The 22,306-nt window shown below is 31.3% G+C and overlaps 5 protein-coding genes and 1 non-coding gene across 7 annotated transcripts in view; 2 read left to right on the plus strand and 4 right to left on the minus strand.

Annotated features, from left to right (window-relative positions):
- Positions 1-648: 648 nt before the first annotated feature.
- OstDelta (oligosaccharide transferase delta subunit) lies at positions 649-5,686 on the minus strand. Its single transcript, XM_085192129.1, has 10 exons — positions 5,519-5,686; positions 5,064-5,245; positions 4,722-4,987; positions 4,318-4,479; positions 3,960-4,107; positions 3,321-3,757; positions 2,724-2,871; positions 2,108-2,243; positions 1,529-1,762; positions 649-1,108 (listed from the first exon to the last, which is right to left on the minus strand). The coding sequence occupies exons 1-10, from the start codon at positions 5,529-5,531 to the stop codon at positions 972-974; spliced, it is 1,863 nt and encodes a 620-aa protein (XP_085048255.1). The 5' UTR covers positions 5,532-5,686; the 3' UTR covers positions 649-971.
- A 228-nt stretch (positions 5,687-5,914) lies between these two features.
- On the plus strand, positions 5,915-6,563 carry ATPsynG (ATP synthase, subunit G). The gene is made up of 2 exons (XM_085192134.1): positions 5,915-6,084; positions 6,248-6,563. Exons 1-2 carry the CDS (start codon positions 6,048-6,050, stop codon positions 6,505-6,507), a joined length of 297 nt encoding a protein of 98 aa, XP_085048260.1. The 5' UTR covers positions 5,915-6,047; the 3' UTR covers positions 6,508-6,563.
- Positions 6,564-7,062: 499 nt separating this feature from the next.
- mRpS29 (mitochondrial ribosomal protein S29) lies at positions 7,063-9,952 on the minus strand. The gene is made up of 8 exons (XM_085192133.1): positions 9,742-9,952; positions 9,430-9,643; positions 8,813-8,905; positions 8,572-8,717; positions 8,079-8,239; positions 7,672-7,813; positions 7,497-7,589; positions 7,063-7,311 (listed from the first exon to the last, which is right to left on the minus strand). Exons 1-8 carry the CDS (start codon positions 9,817-9,819, stop codon positions 7,123-7,125), a joined length of 1,116 nt encoding a protein of 371 aa, XP_085048259.1. The 5' UTR covers positions 9,820-9,952; the 3' UTR covers positions 7,063-7,122.
- Positions 9,953-10,452: 500 nt separating this feature from the next.
- Positions 10,453-12,868, minus strand: uri (unconventional prefoldin RPB5 interactor). Its single transcript, XM_085192130.1, has 4 exons — positions 12,708-12,868; positions 12,383-12,626; positions 11,670-12,282; positions 10,453-11,096 (listed from the first exon to the last, which is right to left on the minus strand). Exons 1-4 carry the CDS (start codon positions 12,735-12,737, stop codon positions 10,595-10,597), a joined length of 1,389 nt encoding a protein of 462 aa, XP_085048256.1. The 5' UTR covers positions 12,738-12,868; the 3' UTR covers positions 10,453-10,594.
- A 264-nt stretch (positions 12,869-13,132) lies between these two features.
- LOC146536004 (NBAS subunit of NRZ tethering complex-like) overlaps positions 13,133-22,306 on the plus strand; it is a 35,427-nt gene continuing 26,253 nt past the window's right edge. Inside the window, exons 1-17 of one of the 2 annotated variants that reach the window (XM_085192137.1) lie at positions 13,133-13,373; positions 13,459-13,556; positions 13,650-13,783; positions 14,244-14,377; positions 14,700-14,794; positions 14,935-15,112; positions 15,644-15,799; positions 16,013-16,234; positions 16,851-16,955; positions 17,771-17,857; positions 18,129-18,326; positions 18,690-18,815; positions 19,256-19,379; positions 19,719-19,858; positions 20,148-20,461; positions 20,953-21,092; positions 21,476-21,741. In XM_085192137.1, the coding sequence (XP_085048263.1) occupies positions 13,302-13,373; positions 13,459-13,556; positions 13,650-13,783; positions 14,244-14,377; positions 14,700-14,794; positions 14,935-15,112; positions 15,644-15,799; positions 16,013-16,234; positions 16,851-16,955; positions 17,771-17,857; positions 18,129-18,326; positions 18,690-18,815; positions 19,256-19,379; positions 19,719-19,858; positions 20,148-20,461; positions 20,953-21,092; positions 21,476-21,741 (2,589 nt within the window). In that variant the 5' untranslated portion in view covers positions 13,133-13,301. The remainder of the gene's footprint in view (positions 13,374-13,458; positions 13,557-13,649; positions 13,784-14,243; positions 14,378-14,699; positions 14,795-14,934; positions 15,113-15,643; positions 15,800-16,012; positions 16,235-16,850; positions 16,956-17,770; positions 17,858-18,128; positions 18,327-18,689; positions 18,816-19,255; positions 19,380-19,718; positions 19,859-20,147; positions 20,462-20,952; positions 21,093-21,475; positions 21,742-22,306) is intronic. The other variant, XM_085192136.1, reaches the window with a different exon arrangement.
- TRNAF-GAA (transfer RNA phenylalanine (anticodon GAA)) lies at positions 20,543-20,615 on the minus strand. Its single transcript has one exon. It is a non-coding gene; the product is annotated as a tRNA-Phe (tRNA).

Genomic DNA, 22,306 nt, shown 5'->3' on the forward strand with positions numbered 1-22,306 from the left:
GCTTAACATGTCTTATCTAAATTTAGAATCAATAAAGCAGTGGTCCTTTGTGCATTCAGCGCTTCCGTATCGAGATTCTGCTTGAATGGCGCAACTTAGCGGCATTAAAAAGTGAGACACTAATGTTAAACTTGAAAAATAAAAATAATCTTATAACTGGAGATTAAACTTGTGCTATTGAAAATCGAAAAAAAAAAAACTTGAATGTTATGACAAAGGTACAAATATTTAGCAATGATTTGCTTTTAAATTTACTATAGATGTAAAATCTGATTTAAATTTTTTTTAGTAATTACAAAAAGATACTTAATTTATTATTTAAAAATCATTAAAATTATATTCCAGGAAACAAATCAATGATTAAAGGATAGTCATAATTTTTATATAGAATTCTGACTAAAAAGTGTTGCCAGTTTTACACAAATAAACATGAAAAAGGGTTAGTGTTATAAATAACAAATATGTAAGAAGTTTAAACACAATTGCATTAAGATACCACTTAAATTAACACTAGTTATTATTTTTTGCTAGAAAATTTATTATCAAAAATGCTAAATCTGTCATAATTATTCTTGCATAAATGTTTTTTACTTAGCATATTTATTTTCTATTGAACTGTAGTAATTTTAATTGATGAAATAAAACCTATTTAAATTAAAAATAATTTATTACTACGTGCGATTCTCATTATTAAATTGCCATAATAGGAATTACTTATAACCGCCACACTGCCAACATGTACAACAACATTATACATTAAAGTAATAAAACAATAAAAATACACTTAAATAATGTTTTTTAAAGGTTCATAAGTTTACTTGTTACGTAAAATAGTTATAAGGAATTATTTTTTTTGGGAAAGTAACAAAAACTTAATATAATTGGATGCTAAGTCACTGGAATGATATTTTTGAAACCATGTTTGATGTATTAAGAATTGAATTGTGCACGAATATATAACTAAAGGATGATTAACGTTTCTCCTTGCTGAGGTGACGCAATAGGCGATGTCCAGTGAGGAAGACAAGGAGAGCAAGCGGCAGTAAGTACCGCAGTGTGTTGAACATTGACAGCTGCAGCCAGAACAGCCCATAGAGTGCTAGAGAACCTGGGTATAATATTACAAGTATTAATTACTGTCCATACGTGCAACTCTACAGTAGGATTTGTAGGCAGAGGGAACTAAGTGTTCCCCATGCACTGTCTAATTATCGAGACGTCTGTTGGCGGCGTTAGTGGCGCAACTCAATGTCACGTTTTGTTTGACATATACATTTAACAACTGAAAGAAAGGTGTGAAAAGGAAAATAACTCATTCTCCAATTCTTGATCGTGCCCACGATCGTCGCGTCAACATTGTTGGTGCACAGTGGCACAAAAAGGTATGCGAGGGCCATAGCATTAATAAGAAGCGTTGTTCTTTGACTTCGAGTGTTAAAACATTGATAGACATTTTTTTTAATGTTTCTCTTTATTAGTTTTGCTTCATCTTTATACCTAAATTTGCCCACAAGCAGTGTGTACATACCTGCCAGCGCGGCATGGAACAGCAGCGCATTGAGCGCTTGTAGTGGTTGTGCGGGGAAGGCACGCAGGTTGAGGCCGAGGCGCGTCCAGACGCCCAGTAGCAACAGCAGCGGCGCCGCGCACGCTAGCGCGCACACGTCCGACAGCGCGCGCGCCGGCACCGCTTCTGCCACACGGAACGAGTGCGCGATCTCAGGGAGTGCGCCCACAGCGACCCCTGCCGCTCCCGGTGCACCTGACGCAGACACGCGTTATTAGATTCAATTTAAAAAAAAATGTTTTAATTTTAAATACACATACATATAGCTAATGTGCATATCTTATAAAAATTATAAATTCTATAATTAATTACTAATTTTCTGTTGATTGCAACTTGTTGGAGACGCTGTCCTTCGGCTTGGTGGAAAGGAATGGCTGGCACTTAAAATATAAAATTTCGATGTGAAATATACTATTTGGATGTGAAGTATAGTAATCGGTCAAATGAATTTAATTAATATTATCGTACGAAATAGCTAATGAAAGTAAATAAATGTTTGAATAGTTACTTTTCCATTTTAAAACATCTATATAATGTTACCTATGGCAGCAAAATTAAGCATGATGTCGCCGAGTTGCCATTGCAGAGGTGCGGCGACCGCGCTGTCACCGAGCAACAGGCTCAACGAGTGCACACCGCTGGCTTGACGGAGATGGGCTGCTATTGCGCCTACGTTCTGCAAATATTTCATTTATAATATTTTTATTATTACTTTTGATTCTTTCAGTTGTTAAATGTATATGTTACTTGCAATCTGAATAATTCGTATAAATATTCCATACAATATCTCGGTCATCCATACAATTTCTAAAACATGTATGAAAAAAATATTTACTTTATAGGTTGCCTAGATACTTTATTACACTTTTAGTGGAAAAGCAGACTAAACGCGACAAATATTGTGGTTTGATTTTCACTTTTAGAAATTAAATATTTTCATTTTCCTGCTCTGGTAACAAGATAGAGACCAGCATTGTATTCCGCCAATCAAAACACAATGTCTCCATGAGGGGATTCCCCATGGAGACATTGGCGGCATTTCGGCGGAAAGTGGGGAACGAAGTGTCTTAACACTAAGTTTCCTCTACCTACGTTGTTATATGCAGCATAAAGTGTGAAGCTAAATAAAAAATAAACATAACATCTCAATACTAACCAATTCAACTTTATAAGTCTTAGAGGAATCTGGCTCGGCTACATAGATGGCCTCAGCCTTATCATCACTGGGGGCCACGCGTACAAACGCCTGTTGTACCGTCACCGGCTTGTTGTATTTGTCCCGTACACTGAACTTTAGTGTTACCCTGGTATGTTTAAAAATATATTATAATCTGAAGTTATTTACAAATTTATTTTAAAATATAGACGATGTATAACTGTTTATTTTATATATTGCTATGACACCTCACACCTCACGCTTTTTGGCATTGCAGGGTAAATTTACGAGCATTGAGTAGCGAAGCTCAATACAGCTCATTGAAAAGCAGAACAGTACAGTGGAAAAACACTCCTTAGTGCAAAGAAACCCAAAACCCTTGTGTTTACTGACACTGTTTTTTTTGCTTTGCTGCAACAAGGACCTGAATCTAATATAAATTTGTTGTAATTAATTGATAACACACTTTCCAAACTAAGACTTTGATACCTGAACCAGTTTTTCATAAAATCACTTTATAAGTTACTTAATTACTTAATATTTCAGAATTTCAATATAATTAATACTAAAATAAAAATTAAGTAATTATATACATACTTCTGTAAATGATCCGCTTGCAGTTTCTCTGTAAGTTTGTTAGGATAGCCCACTGTAGTAATCTTAGGACTAGTAGTACCGTCGACATCACCAATTCCTATTTCAACGCTCAACACTTGAATTTCTCCTAATACAGCCACATTAAAATTAGCAGATTTACTTCCAGCACTCAAAGAAATCTTGTAGAGGCCATGTTGAGACTTGATTTTACTAAGATTTAGTATATAGGTAGTGGGTTCATTTTGTTTCTGAATGAGCGGCTGTTTGGATAGTACTACTACATCATCAGCTAATCTTGTTCCCGATTGTGCTATAACCTCATCGGGCTTAAGATTTGAAATTGGGCGACCAATAAGATCCGTTACAGAGAATTCAATAGAATCAGATTCAGATGTAATGAACTTCTTGTCTTTGAATACAATGCTGATGGGTGTTGGCTGGGTAAAAAAAAGGGAATAATTACTAATAACACAGTGGGAAACTTACTTAGTACTACAAATTTTGTAAAGCTTTCCTTTTTTGAAATTCTTATTATGTACCTACAGTGCTCTTCGAATTTATTCAAGCAACACAACATTTTGTTAATTATACTGTAAATCTTTGAAGATGTAGAAAAATCTTATACTAAAAAATGCCTACCTGATCATCAGCTAGCATCATGGCAGCATCAAGTAACAGTGCAGCACCACGAGGTGAGGTCACTGAGCGACGGGACAGCAAGTATGCACCAAACTTGTAGCGTTGCTCCGGTGTTAGCGGAGATGGCTTGTTCAGAGATTTGTATGACCTAAGAAAACTTTTAATTTACCCCATGTGTAGAAATATAAAATTAATTTAAGATTCTAGGTCTCTTTTATTAGTTATACTATTTTATATTGTACACTCTGTCATTAATCACCTTTTATATTTAAAATAAATAAGGATTATTAATATTATTCTTATAAAGTATCTTTATTTGAGAAAATATTTTTAGTAAGGTTTTTTTTAATAGAATTACCTTATAATACTAGTAAGAACTAGTGATGTAACAGGTAATCCACCATCAAAGTGCAAGGCTCGGCCATCAGATTCATCTGCAGCTAGAAGTGCACTTTCAGCATGTGCCGCTGTCCATGCAGCACAACCCATGTGTTCACACATGGTGAAAACGTAGCCATAACTGTGACAAATATATATTTTAAAGAATACTGTTAAATATTTAAGAAAATATAAGTAGCGTGACTCAATACAACCATGGCTAATTTTACATGCTTACATCTCCTACTCTTCGCCAAATTCTAAGGACTTTAAATTATTTTCATTTTTAAAAATCAAAATGCTATAGTGGAATAAGACTGGACAGATTGTGGAAAATATAATGTATGAAAATAAAAGCAATCATAAACTATACAAAATCCATACTTAGCTGGAGAATCATCTTTTTTCAAAAGTTGAACAAGATTCTTCAGAGCATTTTCTCCATCAACCGAACCCTTGCCTAAAGCTTTCATAGAATATACAGCATGATAAAGTTCTTGAATAGATGCATCTGCCTTCTCTAATATTTTGACTGGGCCAGAGAGTATATCCGGTGTTAATGAGTTTTGACATCCAGATAAAGCAGCTGCGTTTGTTAAGTAAAACACTTGCTCTATATTTTTGACATCATATTTAGTATTTGCAATTACCTGAAATATAGTGTTGTATAATAATGTAAAATTATTTGTATTTCTCTAGTTATACTAAAATTGGTGCTTCATATACCTGACATAAATCTGGTATTTTATATTTAAGCTGGTTTAATCCTTTCAAGGAGTAGTAAAGTATATTAATATCTTTACTCTTCAAGCCTTCCTCCAGAATATTTTGGAGTCTTTTCACTTCAACTGTTCCTTGTAATATCGCATTGCTAAATGCTATGAAACTTACTAACAGCAACAGTAGAACTGTAAATAATAAGTAAAATGACAGTTTAAGTTTAAAGAAATATTTTATACCATTGGTAAAGATATAAGTTCAACAATGACGTGGCCTTAACTTACTTACCAGATATTATATAGGAAAACAATAATAAATGTAGCGATATGACAAATTTCAATCAATTTTAACATAATAATACTAATTATACTACACAACTTTATATTATTTTCTTTCTAAATAGACGGCAAAGCCACGCTGATCTTAATCATTATTTTTATTGACAACCATCGTATACTTACAGCAACGAGACATTTTCACTAGCTGCGAAATCTATATTTCTCTTTTCTATCCTTTATAAATAATCCCTTCTATTGACTAGTTTTATATCCGAAATATAAATTTATTCATATCATTTGAACGCCGGTCCTTTCTTGACATTAAATGATCGACGTAGCCGTAAACATAATGTTGCTATTAACTTGGAATTTGGAAAAACCACGAAAAAACTGAAAATATAATAGGGGGATTGTTACCATATTTTTATATAAAAAGCAAAAAATATTTTACGCCATACACTAAGAACAGAAATAGAAAACGATAATTTTCATAATTATGTTTAACTTTATTTGCCTCTATACCTTTTGTAGTACAGTAGTTAAATTGTGTGAGATTCTGTGCTCGATAAATTGACAGAAAAATTCAATTTTTGACAGATTCGCTACTTTGCTTTACTACCTTGCGATTCCGACGAAATCTTAAAATTGAAGAACATTAAGATTTCTGCTATCGCTAACTTTTAAATTTGCTGCTTATTTATATTTTAATACAATGGCCGCTGCAGCTAAATTACCGTCGTTGGTTAGCGGTAAGTTATTCATATTTTTTTGTTGCAAATATGTGTTATGTAATTTATATTTATGAAACAATATATAGGTTATAATTCAAATTAATAAGTAAAACATAATTTACCTATTAATTTTTGATACTTAATATTTTATAAGTATAAATAATTATTTTTGTTTTTTCAGCGGCACTCGCCAATGCTAGGCCGAAATTCAACATTTTCATGAAATATGCCAAAGTTGAACTAGCTCCTCCTAAACTAAGTGAAATTCCCCAAATAAAAGCTGGTCTTGGCAAATTGGTCAGCAGCGCTAAGAGTGGAGCATGGAAACAGCAAACTGTTAAGCAAGCTACACTTAACATGTTAGTTGGTGCTGAAGTACTCTTCTGGTTCTATGTCGGAGAATGCATTGGGAAGCGTCACATTGTAGGTTACAAAGTTTAAGCTGTAGTATTTTGTTTGTAGATGGAATGTTTGGCAAAGTAAATTATTAAATCAGATTGATCTTTTATTACTGTCCAACTTATGTTCATTCTTGTTGTTCCATTTATGATTTTTTCAATCATTTAAATATTTATAATTAGTTTAAATATGAAGTAGGAGAGTCGTAAACACAACTGGTTTTATCCCCACTTGAGGAAACAAAATATTTATTTAAATTTATATATCCATTTCTTAGCTCTTGTGTCAAGGCAAAGCATGGTATCGCGTTCCTCCTCAACACGCAATGCCACCAGAATTCGGCGGAAAGGAATATCTTAACACTATGTTCGCTCTGCCTACCCTGCTGTGTGTGGGATACAGTGTGAAACATTTTTTTTTATTTTAAATATATTAAATTTTTATTATTTGAATTAAATTTGAATATCTTTGTTTATATCTTTAATTATAAATCAAAATAGATGTAGTATAATAAGTGCAATTGGTCTTTGACTGCTTAATGTGGAAACAAATATCAATTGAATACATGAAACAATACAAATAGAATAAAAATTTAAATTAAATTAAAATTTTTTATTTTTCTTTTTATACTAAGGTTCTAAAAAACAAGAATATGATTTATAAAGGTGCACACATTTCCATAAATCTGTAAGGATTACTAGCACTGGCCAATTTCAGTTCATTTTCTGTTTCCGGAGGCCCTCTCAGCCATAATCTGTCTCTATAATAATTTGCGCAGGATAAAAATTCACGTTCACTGTATCTGTCTATTTTTATGGGAATGAAAGGGTCTATATGTTCAAATCCCTGAAACAAATATAAATTATTACATTAAAGAAATAAATTTAATAGTGATACATGTATAAGTGATTTTCTATTTAATGTTGAGGAATCCTTGATTTTTTGTTAACTTTACGTTGCTGATTATAATTATTGGTTGTTTACTGTAAAGTACATGTTGAAATTCTTGAAGAATGTAAATAACAAAGTACCTTCTTATAAAGCAAATATTTAGGTAAGTAGCTTTCATGATGATCATCTGGAACTGCCAGCTGATCTGCTGAGACAACTATGACTCCATTTATCTGTATGTAACAAAACATAAGCATATTAGCATTATTTTATATAATTTTATTAACACTTATAATTTATTAATATTGAATCTACCCAATCGTTTTTAGTGAAATCTAAAAATGATGTAGTTAAAGTTACTTCTTCAGGTATAACTTTCTTTTTAGTGGGTGTTCTCAGCCTTGTCAATGGATAGAAAAATGAATTGAATCCATCAATTGCCACAAATGTTTTACATCTGGAATTTAAAGAAAAAATATGTACATGAATATATAATGAATATTAATTCAGTATGTAAAATTCCAAATTTTTTGAGATTTGTCCAGTTACACAAAAATACAATTTCTAAAATACTAATTTTTCTCTTCAAATTATCAGTGCACTGTATTTTTTTTAAATATTCTTTCTATTGACAGTTTTAATATAAATTTATATTTAACATTTAATAGTATTCAAAATATTTAATTAAATATACCCTACACAATTTGTTTTTAATAACTTACTGTTTATTATTAGATAAAATTTTGATTTCATTGAGTAATGCTTCTATGACATCACAAGCATACTTCACCCGGACAATGCCATGTTCCACTAACTCAGCTAATAGTGCGCCTTGTTCAGTTTTTTCACGTTTGCTCCACACATACTCTTTTGATAACCTTAACTTCATTTTAAATAAAAATAAATAATTATATACATATAAAGCTAAATAATTGAAATTTATATTTATAACACTGTTTAGTATCAAAAAATGCAAAAATGTAATGTAGTAAGACTTAAAAGGTTCTTGAAAACCATAAAATTGGTTTAGCTAATGTCAAAATATTCTTTTGTTAGCATCTGTGTAAAGAGGTTTTTACAAGTTATCACCTATAAAAAAATATTCTTCAGGTAATTTTAAATATAACATCAAGATTGAATAGTCATTAGCTAAATATATTACATATTAATAATTCTATATGTAATATAACATTAACACACTACAATACAACTTACATTATCTGCCTTTAAATGTAATTGGTTTTGCATTTTGAAGTGAACAAGCCATGCTGCAGCATCTAGAGGCAAATCTACAAAACCTTCTTTTGTTTGTGAATTAGACATTTCCTTATGTCTGGGTATCCTTCTTAACCATTCAGACACTGTAAAATCATATTTAATACTTGTAAATAATTTTATTAATGATAAATTTAACTTTACAATGTAAATCATAAGTATTTTTATAATTAAAACTTACCCCATGGTACATGAACTATAAGAAAGCCATTTTCATGTGCATAATGTAATAGATGAGCTATTGTTAATGATTTACCAGCACCCATCTCACCATCTGATGCAGTATTTCTTAAGGATTTTATACCTTTTACTTTGTAATATTAATAGAAGATTCTGATTTTGGTAATCAATAAATAGCTCTGAAAGACTGAAGACTTCCATCTTTCTTACTAATAACAAACAGATTGAACTCTATAACTTTAATATCAAAAAATGCTGTTTTGATAATTTAATTACTTTAAAACAGTTTTTATAAATTAATGTTTTGTCCATAGTGCAGCAGCATATTATGATAATAAGCATAATGTTTATGGGTATGATACTACTAATTTGTAGGTAAGAGGTATTTTTCATTTCCATAAGGCACAACCCAGCAGTGAGTCTGCTACTCAACATGCAGTGACTTAAAAATGACAGGATAGGCAGAGGAACCCTAGTGTTAAGACACTCCGTTCTCCACTTTACAGTCATATTTTGTGACACTGTGCTACAACTGACCTCCTGTGGTAATAGATTTTTTATATATACTATATTTATAAAGATAGAATAGTATTGCAGTAGTCTTCTTAAAAAGGATACATAATAGGTAACGATTGACAGGTTTGTTAAAATCTGTAGATTTAATGCAATTGATGATATCAAGGGCTGGGGATCGCACCATTAAAGCTGTTTCTGTAAAGGTCTTTGTTTGCTTCATATAGCTCTTAGGTAAACCACCATGACCAAAGAGTTGCTTACATAAATCCTTATTTATTGTATAGAATAAGCCAACTTGGTTTTCATTATGTAGAGTCTGTAAACAGTAAGACGAAAATAATTTCTATATAATATTTCAATTTTTAATTCAAGTTATTTTAAAGAATACTACTTATAGTAGGCATATTAACTTACAGGTGAGGATTCTGTTGTTCTGTAGGTAACCGTTTGCGAATATCGCCGAGAGAGAAATCGCAAATTACGAGACAGCATTTTGATTCTTTTAACAAAAGTAATAAAATTTTAAATGTTGTTTATTAATATATTTAATATTTACGGTTTACACAATCATAACATAAGCCATAACCTAAAAATATATGTCAGTTCAACCACAGAATGCATAACATATCTAAAGGAGTAAAGGCAAATTTGCCCATAGAGTATAAAAAACATATTTAAGTGGTCGGCTTTATTTTTTTTGTTTTACGGTTAATAAAACGCTGCCAATGCTCTTCTTTTTGCCCTAAATTGAAATAAATATTGCCCTTCTCTGTATTCGACATATACTGAATTACATCTTAATTAAATTTAAAACTTAACAAAAATGTTTGCATTCAGGATCCCATTTACATATAAATAGTATGGAGTAGAGGGATATATTTTCCTATTATCATTATGGTATATATCGAAGAAATAAAATAAAAAAATAACTAAAATGAAACTGTCTCAAGAACCTTGAAGGAAAGTTACAAGACTGAAAATTTTAAAGCTCATACTAGACGTATATTAAGCGAGTGATTTGATGCCGAAAAAAATAAAATCCAAAACCTAACCTCTTCGCTTTCTTCCGTCGATATAACATTTACAATAGAGCCTTTGAAAACTATAAAAATAAAAAAAAAACACTTTATTTAGAAAATAATATGATATTTATTATTCATTTACTAATACTCAATCAATATTATCGTAAATTACTTACACAAGAATGCAAAGGAAAGAATATAAAAAATTGTTGATTAATTCATAATATAATAATCTATTAAAGTAACTAAGACTTTTGTTGTTGTCGTCTCTTTTTAAACAAACTAACAGGTCTTTTATCAGATTTCAATTTGCTTTCCTTATCATCTGTTTTTTCAATAATATCATTTATTAAAATAGTTCTATTTATAGTTTCATCAGATTGAGTTAAAGGCACTACAGGAGGATTTTCTGGTATTATATTATCAACTTCCAGGACATTGTTATTTATTTGATCATGAAGTTTTGTTTCTTTATATTTCGATTTTTTTAGTATGGAAGATTTTTTATTTGTATATAAGTGAGAATAAGCTTTATGTATATCACTTGGCTTATTAATTCCTTTTTCAGGTCTATATGACTCAGTACAAGGTCCAATGTCTGAATGTTTAAATGTAATTTCTAATGTTTCAGCATCATCTTTGTCGGCAAATGAAACACTTCTCTTTTTCTCACTGATCTCTAGAGTGGATGTTTTATTATTGGCATTATCATCTTCATGGTCATCTTGCTCCAGTATATCATCTAACCTGAAATGATAAATATATATATTTTAATTTTATACTTTTGCTATAGTTATAGGAAGAAATAGTTTCATTTAAAATAATTTACCCGCCCTCCCATATATGTATATTGGACCTACAATTGAAACAATCAGATGCTGTGCCACTGTGCCATGATGGATGAAATGGTGGTGTTTACTGTAGGTACATAATATTAATTTAAAATTTTCTATACAATATGTATATTTTATATGTACATATGTATGTACAATATGTACATTTCATTTTCAAGTTTAACTTTGATTTATTTCCCTATTTTTCAACTATAAGTGGGGATTGAACTATCATATGCATAGTAACACAAAGTACCATTAAGCCAAAGTGAGGTTTAGTTTTTGTTTATCTTTACACTTTATTCTAAATGTAGCATCTTGCAGGGGTTGAAGGGGTTTAAGATAATTGTCAATGGTGGTGTTTATTTCTTTTTAGGCTTCACACTCTATTCCACACACTCCCAGGTTAGGATGCATGCTTGCCCCTGCACCACAACACAGTGATGTTTATAATAAATTAAATAATATTTACTTAATATTTTTTTACCTATCCATTTCATCTTCAAGTTCCTCCAATTGCTCCATTTCATCTAATCTATTTATTAAATCATTTTCAGATTTACTTCCATTTTTTTCCCTATTTTTCAATTCCATTAATTTTACCTCCAACATTTTTTGTCTATCTATAACTTGTTGCAATAAGTCTATTTTAGATGTCTGTTTGGGAATGTTATGGGTGATATATGCTTCTTCAATTATGTTCCTTTGATTTAATTCTTCTGTTTGAATATTACTAACATCATCTTCTTTAATAATAAATGAGTTATAGCTACTGCCATCACTTTCATCAATATCTTTTTTGTTGTCTATATCCTCTAATTCATTTTGCATTTCTTCTTGTAGTTCAAGTTCTTCTAATCTTAACCAAAGGTCTTCATCGGTTATATCTTTGGTAAAAACTTCTGGTTCTTTACCCTTATTTTGGTTATAGTGTTTAAGCCTTTTTTTGTGTTGTTCCCTCCATGCTTTGTCTTCCTCTTCACTAACTACTTCAATAATTTCTTGGTCAAAGTTTCCATATATATTTTCTTTACTAAATGATATTTGGCTCTCTAAGTATTCTTTTTCTTTATTGTAGGCTTCCAATTTTTGTTTGGCATCTAAAATAAACATATATATTATATTTATATATTTTTGTTTATTGATATCAATAACTTTGATGATAAAATATAAATAAGGAGTTAATAATAATAATGTAACCTTTAATTCTATGTTGCCTTAAAATTTCGGCTTGCTTAACAGAGCACTTAGTAAAGTAATCAGCCCCTAGTGGAACTAGAACTTCACTTGTATGTTTAATTGCACCCCTGAAGAATATTCTATTGCCTATTGGTACTAAAACCGGTACTGTGAGTTTGTCCGAATATGCATTGAGGTCCAATTCGTTTAAATTTCTTAAATAATCTTCCCAAAATTTAATGTTTTGTTCATTTTGGATTAGGCTCTGTAAAAGAAACCTAAGTTACTTAAGTACATTAAAATTATACCGGTAAATATTATACGATATAGCAGAAACTATACTGACACTTTTATATATGTTATCTAAAATATTCATTCTAGTAAAAAATGGTCAATGAAGTCTTAGAATGAATTTTTAGGCAATTCGTTTGTTTAAAAATTTCCTATTCATTCAATCAAGCATTTTATCTTTGACACTTGAGACTGACAGTAAAGTAAACTTTGTTTGACATTAGCCAGTTTGTTTTATAACTTATATTTTTATTAATGAAATCGTTCTGCAACAATTATTCTTAAAAGTCTAAATTGTCTTTTAAATTTTCAACATATTTGTAATAATTCATTAATAAAATATTTTAATGATTAAATTAATAAAATATGTGAAACATATTACTTAACGGAATCTATAATGTATATTAAAAAATTTATTGTTTGGTTCTTAAACGCAAGTTAGTCTAATAAATAATCAATATGTTGCAATTATGACAGAAATTGTCACTTTATATTGCCTGCCAACGCCAACAATGAACCTGTGGAAAGGCTGACGATTTAGTTGATAAATAGCTGAAAACATAGAACGTTAAATGAAAATTTGCTAGTCCTCATCAAATTTAACATGTTTATATAAAAATATTTCATAGTTAAAGTATACAATTTAAAAATGGCTGAAAATAATTCAATTTTACACGAATTATACGTATTTTCAGAGTGGAAACCTGAACCAGAATATTTGGTAATTTATATTTTTTTCTCATAATAATAAAAAATATAAGATAAAATATTATTTTAATGATAAAATTATTTATTCTTTTTTTAAGCAAAAGCCTGACAATATATTACCAGAAAATATATCTAGTTTATGGCGCTGGTTAAAGTTTTTTGGGCCAAAGAAAAGTTTAATTGATAGTGTTGCTGCGTGAGTATCAAATAAATAAAAAATAGAAAAAGGTAATTATTATCAAATATCTATTATTTTTTTAATAAATTTTATTACAAATTTATCTCTTAGGCACAAAGAAAGACAGCAGAAATGGTGTATTGCTTTAGGAGATGAGGGTAAAGTTATAGCAGTTCTCACTGATAATATTTTGGAAATCAGAACAAAAAGATCTGAATATGCTATTATTGCAGCTAGAACTACAGGTAATACTAAAATTAAAATTAAATCAGCTTCACACTGTTTTCTGCACACAACAGTGTAGGCAGAGTGAACTTAATGTTAAGACACTTTGTTCCTCACTTTCTGCCCAATTCAGGAGACTTTGCGTGTTGAGTGGCAGAACTCAACACAACGCTTTGCCTCAACACCAGAGTGAAGAAATGGAAGTATAAACGTAAATAAATATTTCACTTCCTTGAGTGGGGATTGAACACACAACCTTCTCGTTACAGTCATACCCTTGTGCCACTGCACCACAACAGCCTCAACAAGGACATTTAGAACAAAAAGAACTAAACAGTAGCACTATTGCAGCTTGAACTACAGGTGATACTAAAATGAGTTACTAAAATAAAGTTAGGTAATTAAAAAATATGTATACAATCATATACCATTTTTTACAAAATAAACATATTTTTAATGAAATATGTAAATTTCTTACAGTTGCAAGAGATGCGTATACACAGTGGAGAAAACTAGTTTGGAGTCCTGACTGTTCCTTCATAGTAGTTGCATATGGGAATGGTGTAGTTAGTTTCTTTGATCTCACTGCTTCAAGTCTCTTTAACATTCCAGTGGTAAGCTTATTCTCCATATTTTTTGTGATTATTATGGTGCAGTAGAACAATATCTGATTAAATGTGATGATTGTGGGTTTTATCCAAGCCTTGGGAATAATTTAATGCAAATTATTTGCATTTTTACAATTTGTTCTTCTCTATTTAGTATATATTGTATTAAACAATAGGGCAGTTAATGGGAAACAAAATGCCTTACTATTAGGTTCCTCTGCTAGCCTGCCCTGCTATGTGTTAAATGCAATGTCTCTGTAATAAAATATTATTGTCTTAATAAGAGCAACTTTTAAATAACTTTTACTTAAAACTTAAATTCTTATAGGATTGCTCAAGACCAGGTGGCCTGGAATGTACTGATAATACTCATGCAGTGTCAGAAATAATATTTATTCCTCTGAGGGTTAAGGATACAAAATGGTAATTGTTTTTGTTGGTAATTTATTTTTACACAAAAATATAATTCAATAATTGTAACAAATAATCTTCTGTGAGGCCACAATTTTGTAATGCAAGGATTGTCAAGTTATATAAAATATCATGTAATCTTATACTTATAGGAATTGGGAAGTGCTAGTACTGACCTACGATGGCAAGTTACGAGGATATTTAGTGTCACAAACTGATGGTTTCAAGTTGCACCACACATTTCAGTTTCCTGGGGGCGTATCTGTGGCATGTTATAGTGAACCACATTCAGCTTTATATATAGCTGGTGTCCCTAGAACACCTTATAAGGTACCTTTAACAATATCTAGTAGAAGTCAAATGGGAATACTAAAAGTTAAATATGAGCCCAAGGCAACTCTGCCTTAGTGGTTTACATCACTCTGTGATTAACATGATATGCTGTAGGCTAAGTAAATATTATACAACACAAAAATAATTTTGCAATTTGTATTAGACATTATAGTGTTTAACTGTTCAATCAAAAAAAAACTTCAGCTATGTAACATTAGTGTCAATCAGTTTGATAATCTATAATATTTTGTTTTGTTATAATTGATGCTGAGAAAATATTCTGAGAACCTGTATTGCGTATGATCTGGCCGTCGTGAATATGTTCTTCTAAAAGAATCCTCAGCACCTTATCACGTATAAGAGCGGGTCCCACTCAACTCAAATTGACTACTTATTGACCAGACGTCTCTCTGGTAGACAAAGTGCAGAGTTAAGATTTGCTACTTAAGAAGTAATGCGTCGATAATTGGACTGAAAGAGGTTGCCCTGCTAATGTCACTTTATGTTAATTTAATATTTTTTCACTAGGATCCATCGTCCCCTGTAAGTGCAGGCATAACAGCATGGCGGGTGCTCAACGACGAGCCATTCTATAAACTATCAGTTGTTTCTGATGAACTGGAAGCTCAATTAGCAAATAAACGCTTTCACCTTTACATTCCTTTGATATTTACGAAGAATATGGTAAGTTGCTATTTCTTTAGCTCTATTATGTATTTTTTTAAGCTTCACGCTGTATTCCGCATATAGCAGTGTAGGCAAAGGGAAGCTGGAAACCTAGTGTTACTCCTCTATTACAAATATATGATATTTTTTACTTTTGACAATGTATAAATTTTTTAACGTAGCAGCGTGCAAGAGGTGCAAAAAACATTTTTTTAAAAATCGTATTTCCAGAACATTATAATAGAAATGGCGGTCTCCCCCGATAATAGTAAACTAGTCTGCATACATTGCAATGGCGATATTTCAATATGGAGGCTACCCATTTTGAAGGGAGAGTACAGGTTCAAACTCACTGAACAACCTGAACATGATATGCAAAATCCTTTGAGTCCCGAGAGAAGTAAAGAACAGAGCTTGTGCTACCCAGCTGGTGTGAACTGGTGGAGTAATGAGGTTTATTTTTTTCTTTATTAAGTATGAGATTTTGAGTCCAGTCGTGACATAGGGGCACAAAGTGTGTCTGTAAACGTGACTGGTTGTGGGTTCAACCCCCATTCGAGGAAATTAAATATTTATTTTAATTTATATGTGTGTGTGTTCTACCGCTCAATGCCTCTACAATTCGGGGAATGGAGTATCATAACATTAGGTATGGTATATTTTTTTTATCGCAGAACATGATTTTATTATAATATTAGCGACCCGCCCGCGGCTTCGCCCAGTTGAACTACACGATTACTTATTCAATACAGTGAATTACTTCGTGTTCTAATATTTGAGCGTCCTATACACAAAGCCCATGCAAAATTTAAGATTCCAGCACTTGTAGTTTCTGATATTTCGTATTTGTAGTGACCTTTCGATTTCTTATATATAGATAAACGACGTTGTGTCCTTTATATTATTATAAAATATGTATCGTTTATATTTTGTTATATATTTTTGAGGATATATATATTTATGATGGAGATGGAAATAAAACTTTAAAATATTTATATTTATATATTTGTCCTTAAGGAAGAAACCATTTTCTCTGCCTAACTGTAGCGTACATAATGTATTTTTACAGGATGTCATACTATCTCGATTTAGCGGCGCGGTGTCGGTATGCAGAGTGAAAAATCTAGTTAATATACTTGGTAAGAAGCCGGAGTTCTTCCAAGGAACCCCGCAGGTATGTCCTTTAAAGTAAAGCCTCTTTATTTAGACAACATCTGATTATATAATATACATATAATACAGTAATAATATACAGATAATATAAAGTACATATACATTATATAATAGGGCCGACGATTTGTGGCCTCCCATTCACTCAGAAAAAAATAGTCAAAAGTAAGAAAAGATCTGCTAACTGGTAACTTCACAGCGGCCACGACGTGTCGACTGTGCTGTACACAGATAAAATATAGAGAGAATAAATTAAGGACTATTTTAAATATGTACATTCTTCGACAAAAGCCTCTTTCATATTTTTGCATTCCAATCTATTATCTGGCACTCTCCCCTACAGCTTTCCAATCATTTTGACATTATTATCTTCTCCATCTTTTATTAGTTGTAGGCTTTAGTTAAATGTATTTTTTTTGTGAAATTAAAAAGATTTAAAAAAAAAGTTGAGGCCAGTCGTGGCGCAGGCGCACAACATGTGACAGTAAAATCCACTGGTTCTGAATTCGTGCCCACTCGAGGAAAATAAATATTTCATTTCTTCGCTTTGGTGTCGAGGCGTTGAATTCCGCCACTCGACACGCAATGCCTTCAGAATGTGGAAAGTGGAGAACGGAGAGACTTAACAGTAGGTTCCCTCTGCCTTCCCTGATGTGTGCGGGACACAGTGTGAAGCTGGCCAGATTTTTGGTGGAATCAATTAATATATTTATTTAACTTTAAATAAGAAACGAAAGCAGAAAAATGAATTACTCTATAAAAGACTTTGCAAATCCAATTAATAAGCTTAACCTATTAATAAAAAAATAATTTGTGCAGGTAACAAGTGCTTACGACGGTACGTTCATGACGCTAGAGTGTGAGTCCAACGTACTGCCCGCTAGGAAGTCCGCGAGCGATCAATCTGTAAGTCTTTTCTTGCTTTTTCCTATTAAAATTATATACAGAGAAAAACAAAAAAAATGTAACCCGACGGTTGTCGGAATTTCAACGGAGGAATGAATAGTATTCATTCCCTCATCATGTTATAGGAGTTATATTGTAAACAAAAGTGTCACGCTATCATTTATTTTTTCTAACATGATCTTTCGAAACTGCTTTCAGTTCGAATTAATGGTATGTTATTGTTCAAATATATACTAATACTTATAATAGAGTGCATTTAATTTTTTTCAAGATGGAAGTAGTGGAAGCGGACTCGGACATTGAAGATTCTATGTTAGACATAACAAAAGAGCTATTCAAATCCATATTATACGCCATTACCGATATCGAGACGTTTCAACCAAAGCCAAAGAAAATAACTATAGTGTCGAGAATATATAGGTTGTTGGGAGTCAAGAGTACTACACCGACGGAATTGTTTTCTAGAAAAGTGAGACTTTTTTTTATTATTATTATTATATATATTGTATATTTATGCGTAATTTTTATATATTTCTATATAAATCTTTATGCAAATAATTTTTAAATCAATTTTCACCCAGGAAAATACTTATAATATATATTTTTAAATTTATTTCTAATTTGCTTTGGCACCTTTATCCACATAACAGTGGGTTTGGCCCAATTCAATTAAATGATTTTTTTAATATTTTCATTTCTTCACTCTGTGAGGAACAGAGTGTCTCACTATGTTCTCTCTGGCTACCTTGCTACATGCGGGATACAGCGTAAAACTAAAATAAACAAATAAGGCAAAATCTAACTTATATAATGTGTTATTAATTACTTTTAGATTGAAAGTGGTAGTTACAAGGAGGCATTATCTTTAGCAGAACGCTTTGAGCTAGACAGCGACCTTGTGTATCAACAGCAATGGAGAAAGAACCCAGTGTCCTCTCACGCTATAGATAATTATTTGGTAATTATTATATTGTTATAAATTATGAAAAAATAAAATAAAAAAGAAGTGGACATACCATGTGTATTATATATTAGTTAAAATAAAAACAAAAAAAACTATGATTTTTAGCAAATCCAGTTGGTCTCTTGAAAAAAAAATATAGTTAATTTTAAGTATTCGAAAAATTACCTATTTAAATATATACCTATTTTGAAGGAGTTTATATTCATAAACTTACTTCAATTTCAATTCTGTATGAAAATATGAAAATTTTAATGTACAAGTACTCAATTGTTACAGATTTTGTGAAAAGTTGCGTGCAAAAGTATTCACGTGAAATTCAATTATAAAAATTGTATAAAACTAAGATAGTGTGCTTTCAAACTCTTCCATATCACTTTTTTTTATTTCATAAAAAAAAGTGATATTCATTTCATAAAAAGATTATTTTTTTACAGAGTAAAGTATCTAAAAAGATCTGGGCAGTACACCAATGTGTGGACCGTCTGCCTGAGAGTCTGCCAGCTGCAAAGGAGTTGCTGAGTTTTGGCCTGCAACTAACTAATGAAAAGATTTTAGATGGTAAAACAACTTTAATTATTATGATTTGATTGCTGTTAATTCGCTGTTAGTGTAATATTTTACAGTTACTGTGTCAACGTAATGCTGACAAGTACTGTCGATGAGTCGTGGTCGCCCAGTTGTTAGATGTAGATTTGATTTTACAATTTTTTTTACTTTTGATTATTTACTCTCTGAGTTCTTATCTTAGTTTACTTTGGCCACGGCTCGTCGACCATTCTGTAATGTACAACTAGACACAAAAATAACGAAATATTTCAGAAATACAGTGAACTTTGAAATTTTCTGTTTACAAAAAAATTATAATATATTGAAACCATGATGTGTTTTTCTTTTTAGAAATCAATGGGAACCTACCACAAGATGAATGGAAGGACCCAGATGATATAACAATGGAGGATCTCAATGCATACACTAGCGAGTTGCTTCGCTGTCGCCATGTTATGATATTTTATAAAGAACGCCTTGGTTTGTATGAGGTATGATAGTTTTTATGATTATTAGAAGTTTTTATTTATTGTTTAAATATATCAATTAAAAAAAATTAGTAATCTATAGCGTTGTTGTGACTTATAGTAATGATAGATGTAAGTGTAACTGTACTGGTTTTAAAATGTATGGATACTAGAATATACTTTTATACCAAAATATACGACAAATTCCTTAAAAAAATATTTAATTTTTACCATGTCAAATAAAAAGCGCTAAAAATAATAACTTAAATTAAAATATTTTTTTATAATATACTATTAATACTAAATGTTTCAGGCCATCCTCCATTGTGAAAAATCGACATATGTTAAAGATGAATACCACAGACTACGAAGTAACAGTATAGTCTACAGTGCAATGGAAATAGCAAAAGAAGGTCGTATAGAAGCTCTGACTTGTCTATGGCCATATATAAAGAGCTTAACACTGCAATTAGCAGTTTTAGATAAGCTTCCAGAAACACTTTATCCTTTGGATTATCAACATTTATTACCAACTAAGGAACCGGTCAAATGGTTTGAGAAGAAATCACCTATCAAGATTAAGCCCTCTGAGTATGAACATGATTGGTGTAGAAAAGAGATATTTAGGTATATGTTATACTTATTGTAACTTAAAATTATTAATTAATAAAATTAAAATAAAAATATTTCGAAAAAAAAAAATTGGTTTGCCGAAACCCGGGATCGAACCAGGGACCTTTAGATCTTCAGTCTAACGCTCTCCCAACTGAGCTATTTCGGCGATGAGTGATTGCGTGAAAATTATGGTCTAATGCAACATATTTGTCTTAATGTATAATACGATGTAAATATATTATAAATAATAATAAAAAATAGTTATTATTAACAAATAATGACATACATTTTCAAAATTACGTTCTTTTATTTATATTGTTATTAATAAGTTTTTAATATAACATATATAATTTGTTTTTACTTCTGGTTTCTGCATTTTTTATTTCCATATTTTTAAATTAGCATATATATAAGTTAATTTATTTTTGCAAATCATTCATACTTTTAACCTTCTGTTGCTTTATATAACAAAACTCAATTGATAATTAAAAATAATATTTCAGATCAATATGGAGTTCAAATTGGTCAGAAGATGCGCCATTAGAGCCACTCGCCGGTGGTGATGAGGATGAAGGAGGTGATGAGGCTGCGGGAGGAGATATATGTGCTGGTGAAGGAGGGGCCGCAGGTGGCGACGGTGCAGGTAAAAATCAACTTGATTGAAATATAGTTTTTATATCAATTTTACTGTAGTAATGACGTTGATATCTGTAATAACAAACTATCGATATTTTGTATATCCAAGCGTTTTTGAATTTAAAGATGATAAAGATGAAGATTTTTAGAATGCGAAATTACTTGGATTTTTTTACTTATTAGAACTTAGTGGCCTAGTGTTTAATTTTTTGTTTTTTTAAATAAGAAACTTTTGTATTCTTAATATTTTAAAAAAAAATATCATAATAATAACAGACTTCTAACCAATTACAAGTTATTTTTAGCTCCTAATATTTATAATGAATACTTTAGAGTCAATAAAAATAATTGTTATTTTACTTATTTTGAATTGACTTCTTTCCTTTCCAGTTGGCACAACAGACCCAGACACCCAACTGGCCCAATGGTACACGCACCGAGCCCGACAAATAGAGGAACGTAGCGGGCTTGTCTCCCACGCTCTCACTCTCGTCATGATAGCGGCGGCGGGGGGTGCCGTGCCGGGACTCGAACCCGTGGTCTGTCTCTTGGAGACTTTGGACATGTTGTTGTATGACGTTAATGTTGAAGATGTTACCCTCAGTGAACTTGAGAAGATGTCTAATTTGGAGGTGTGCAAGCTGCTTATGAAGATGGTATGTATCTTACATATTACATATATAGTAATTTATTAAGCGTTATTTATTGTAATGGCGGCGCGTTTTCTGGCCTCGACGTCATAGTCTGTTGATTGGAGACACATACACATGCCATTGTATGAAGTAATGAATGAATGAATATACTAACACAGAAATTCCGATATAAGCGTCAGATATTAATATACTATTTACTGCTTACGCATTTGTAAGTATACTAATGACAATGTAATGCGTTTATTGTACACTGTGCTGTGTATTTTAAGCCTCAAATCTGTTTCAATACAACTACACTAGACGCAGTACCTGATGGGACACTAATGGGACACTATGATAAACACCTAATTGGGACAACAATTAGGGACACTCGTGTATAGAGACACTAAGTATATTCACTGAGTGCACCATGTATTGTGTTGCGTCTATTAAAAAGTATCGTGTAAGTCGGGGGATAGGTGTATATGTTTTGTTTTGTGTGTGTGTAGATATGTTATAGATTATACGGTATTGTTATAGATTATATTGTTATTCCTATATTGTTATTGTGAATGCACAAATGTACATA

The sequence above is a fragment of the Heliconius melpomene genome, chromosome 10, assembly GCF_056956725.1.
Source record: "Heliconius melpomene rosina isolate 202511_hmr_F chromosome 10, ASM5695672v1, whole genome shotgun sequence".
NCBI classification, from domain to species: Eukaryota; Metazoa; Arthropoda; class Insecta; order Lepidoptera; family Nymphalidae; genus Heliconius; species Heliconius melpomene.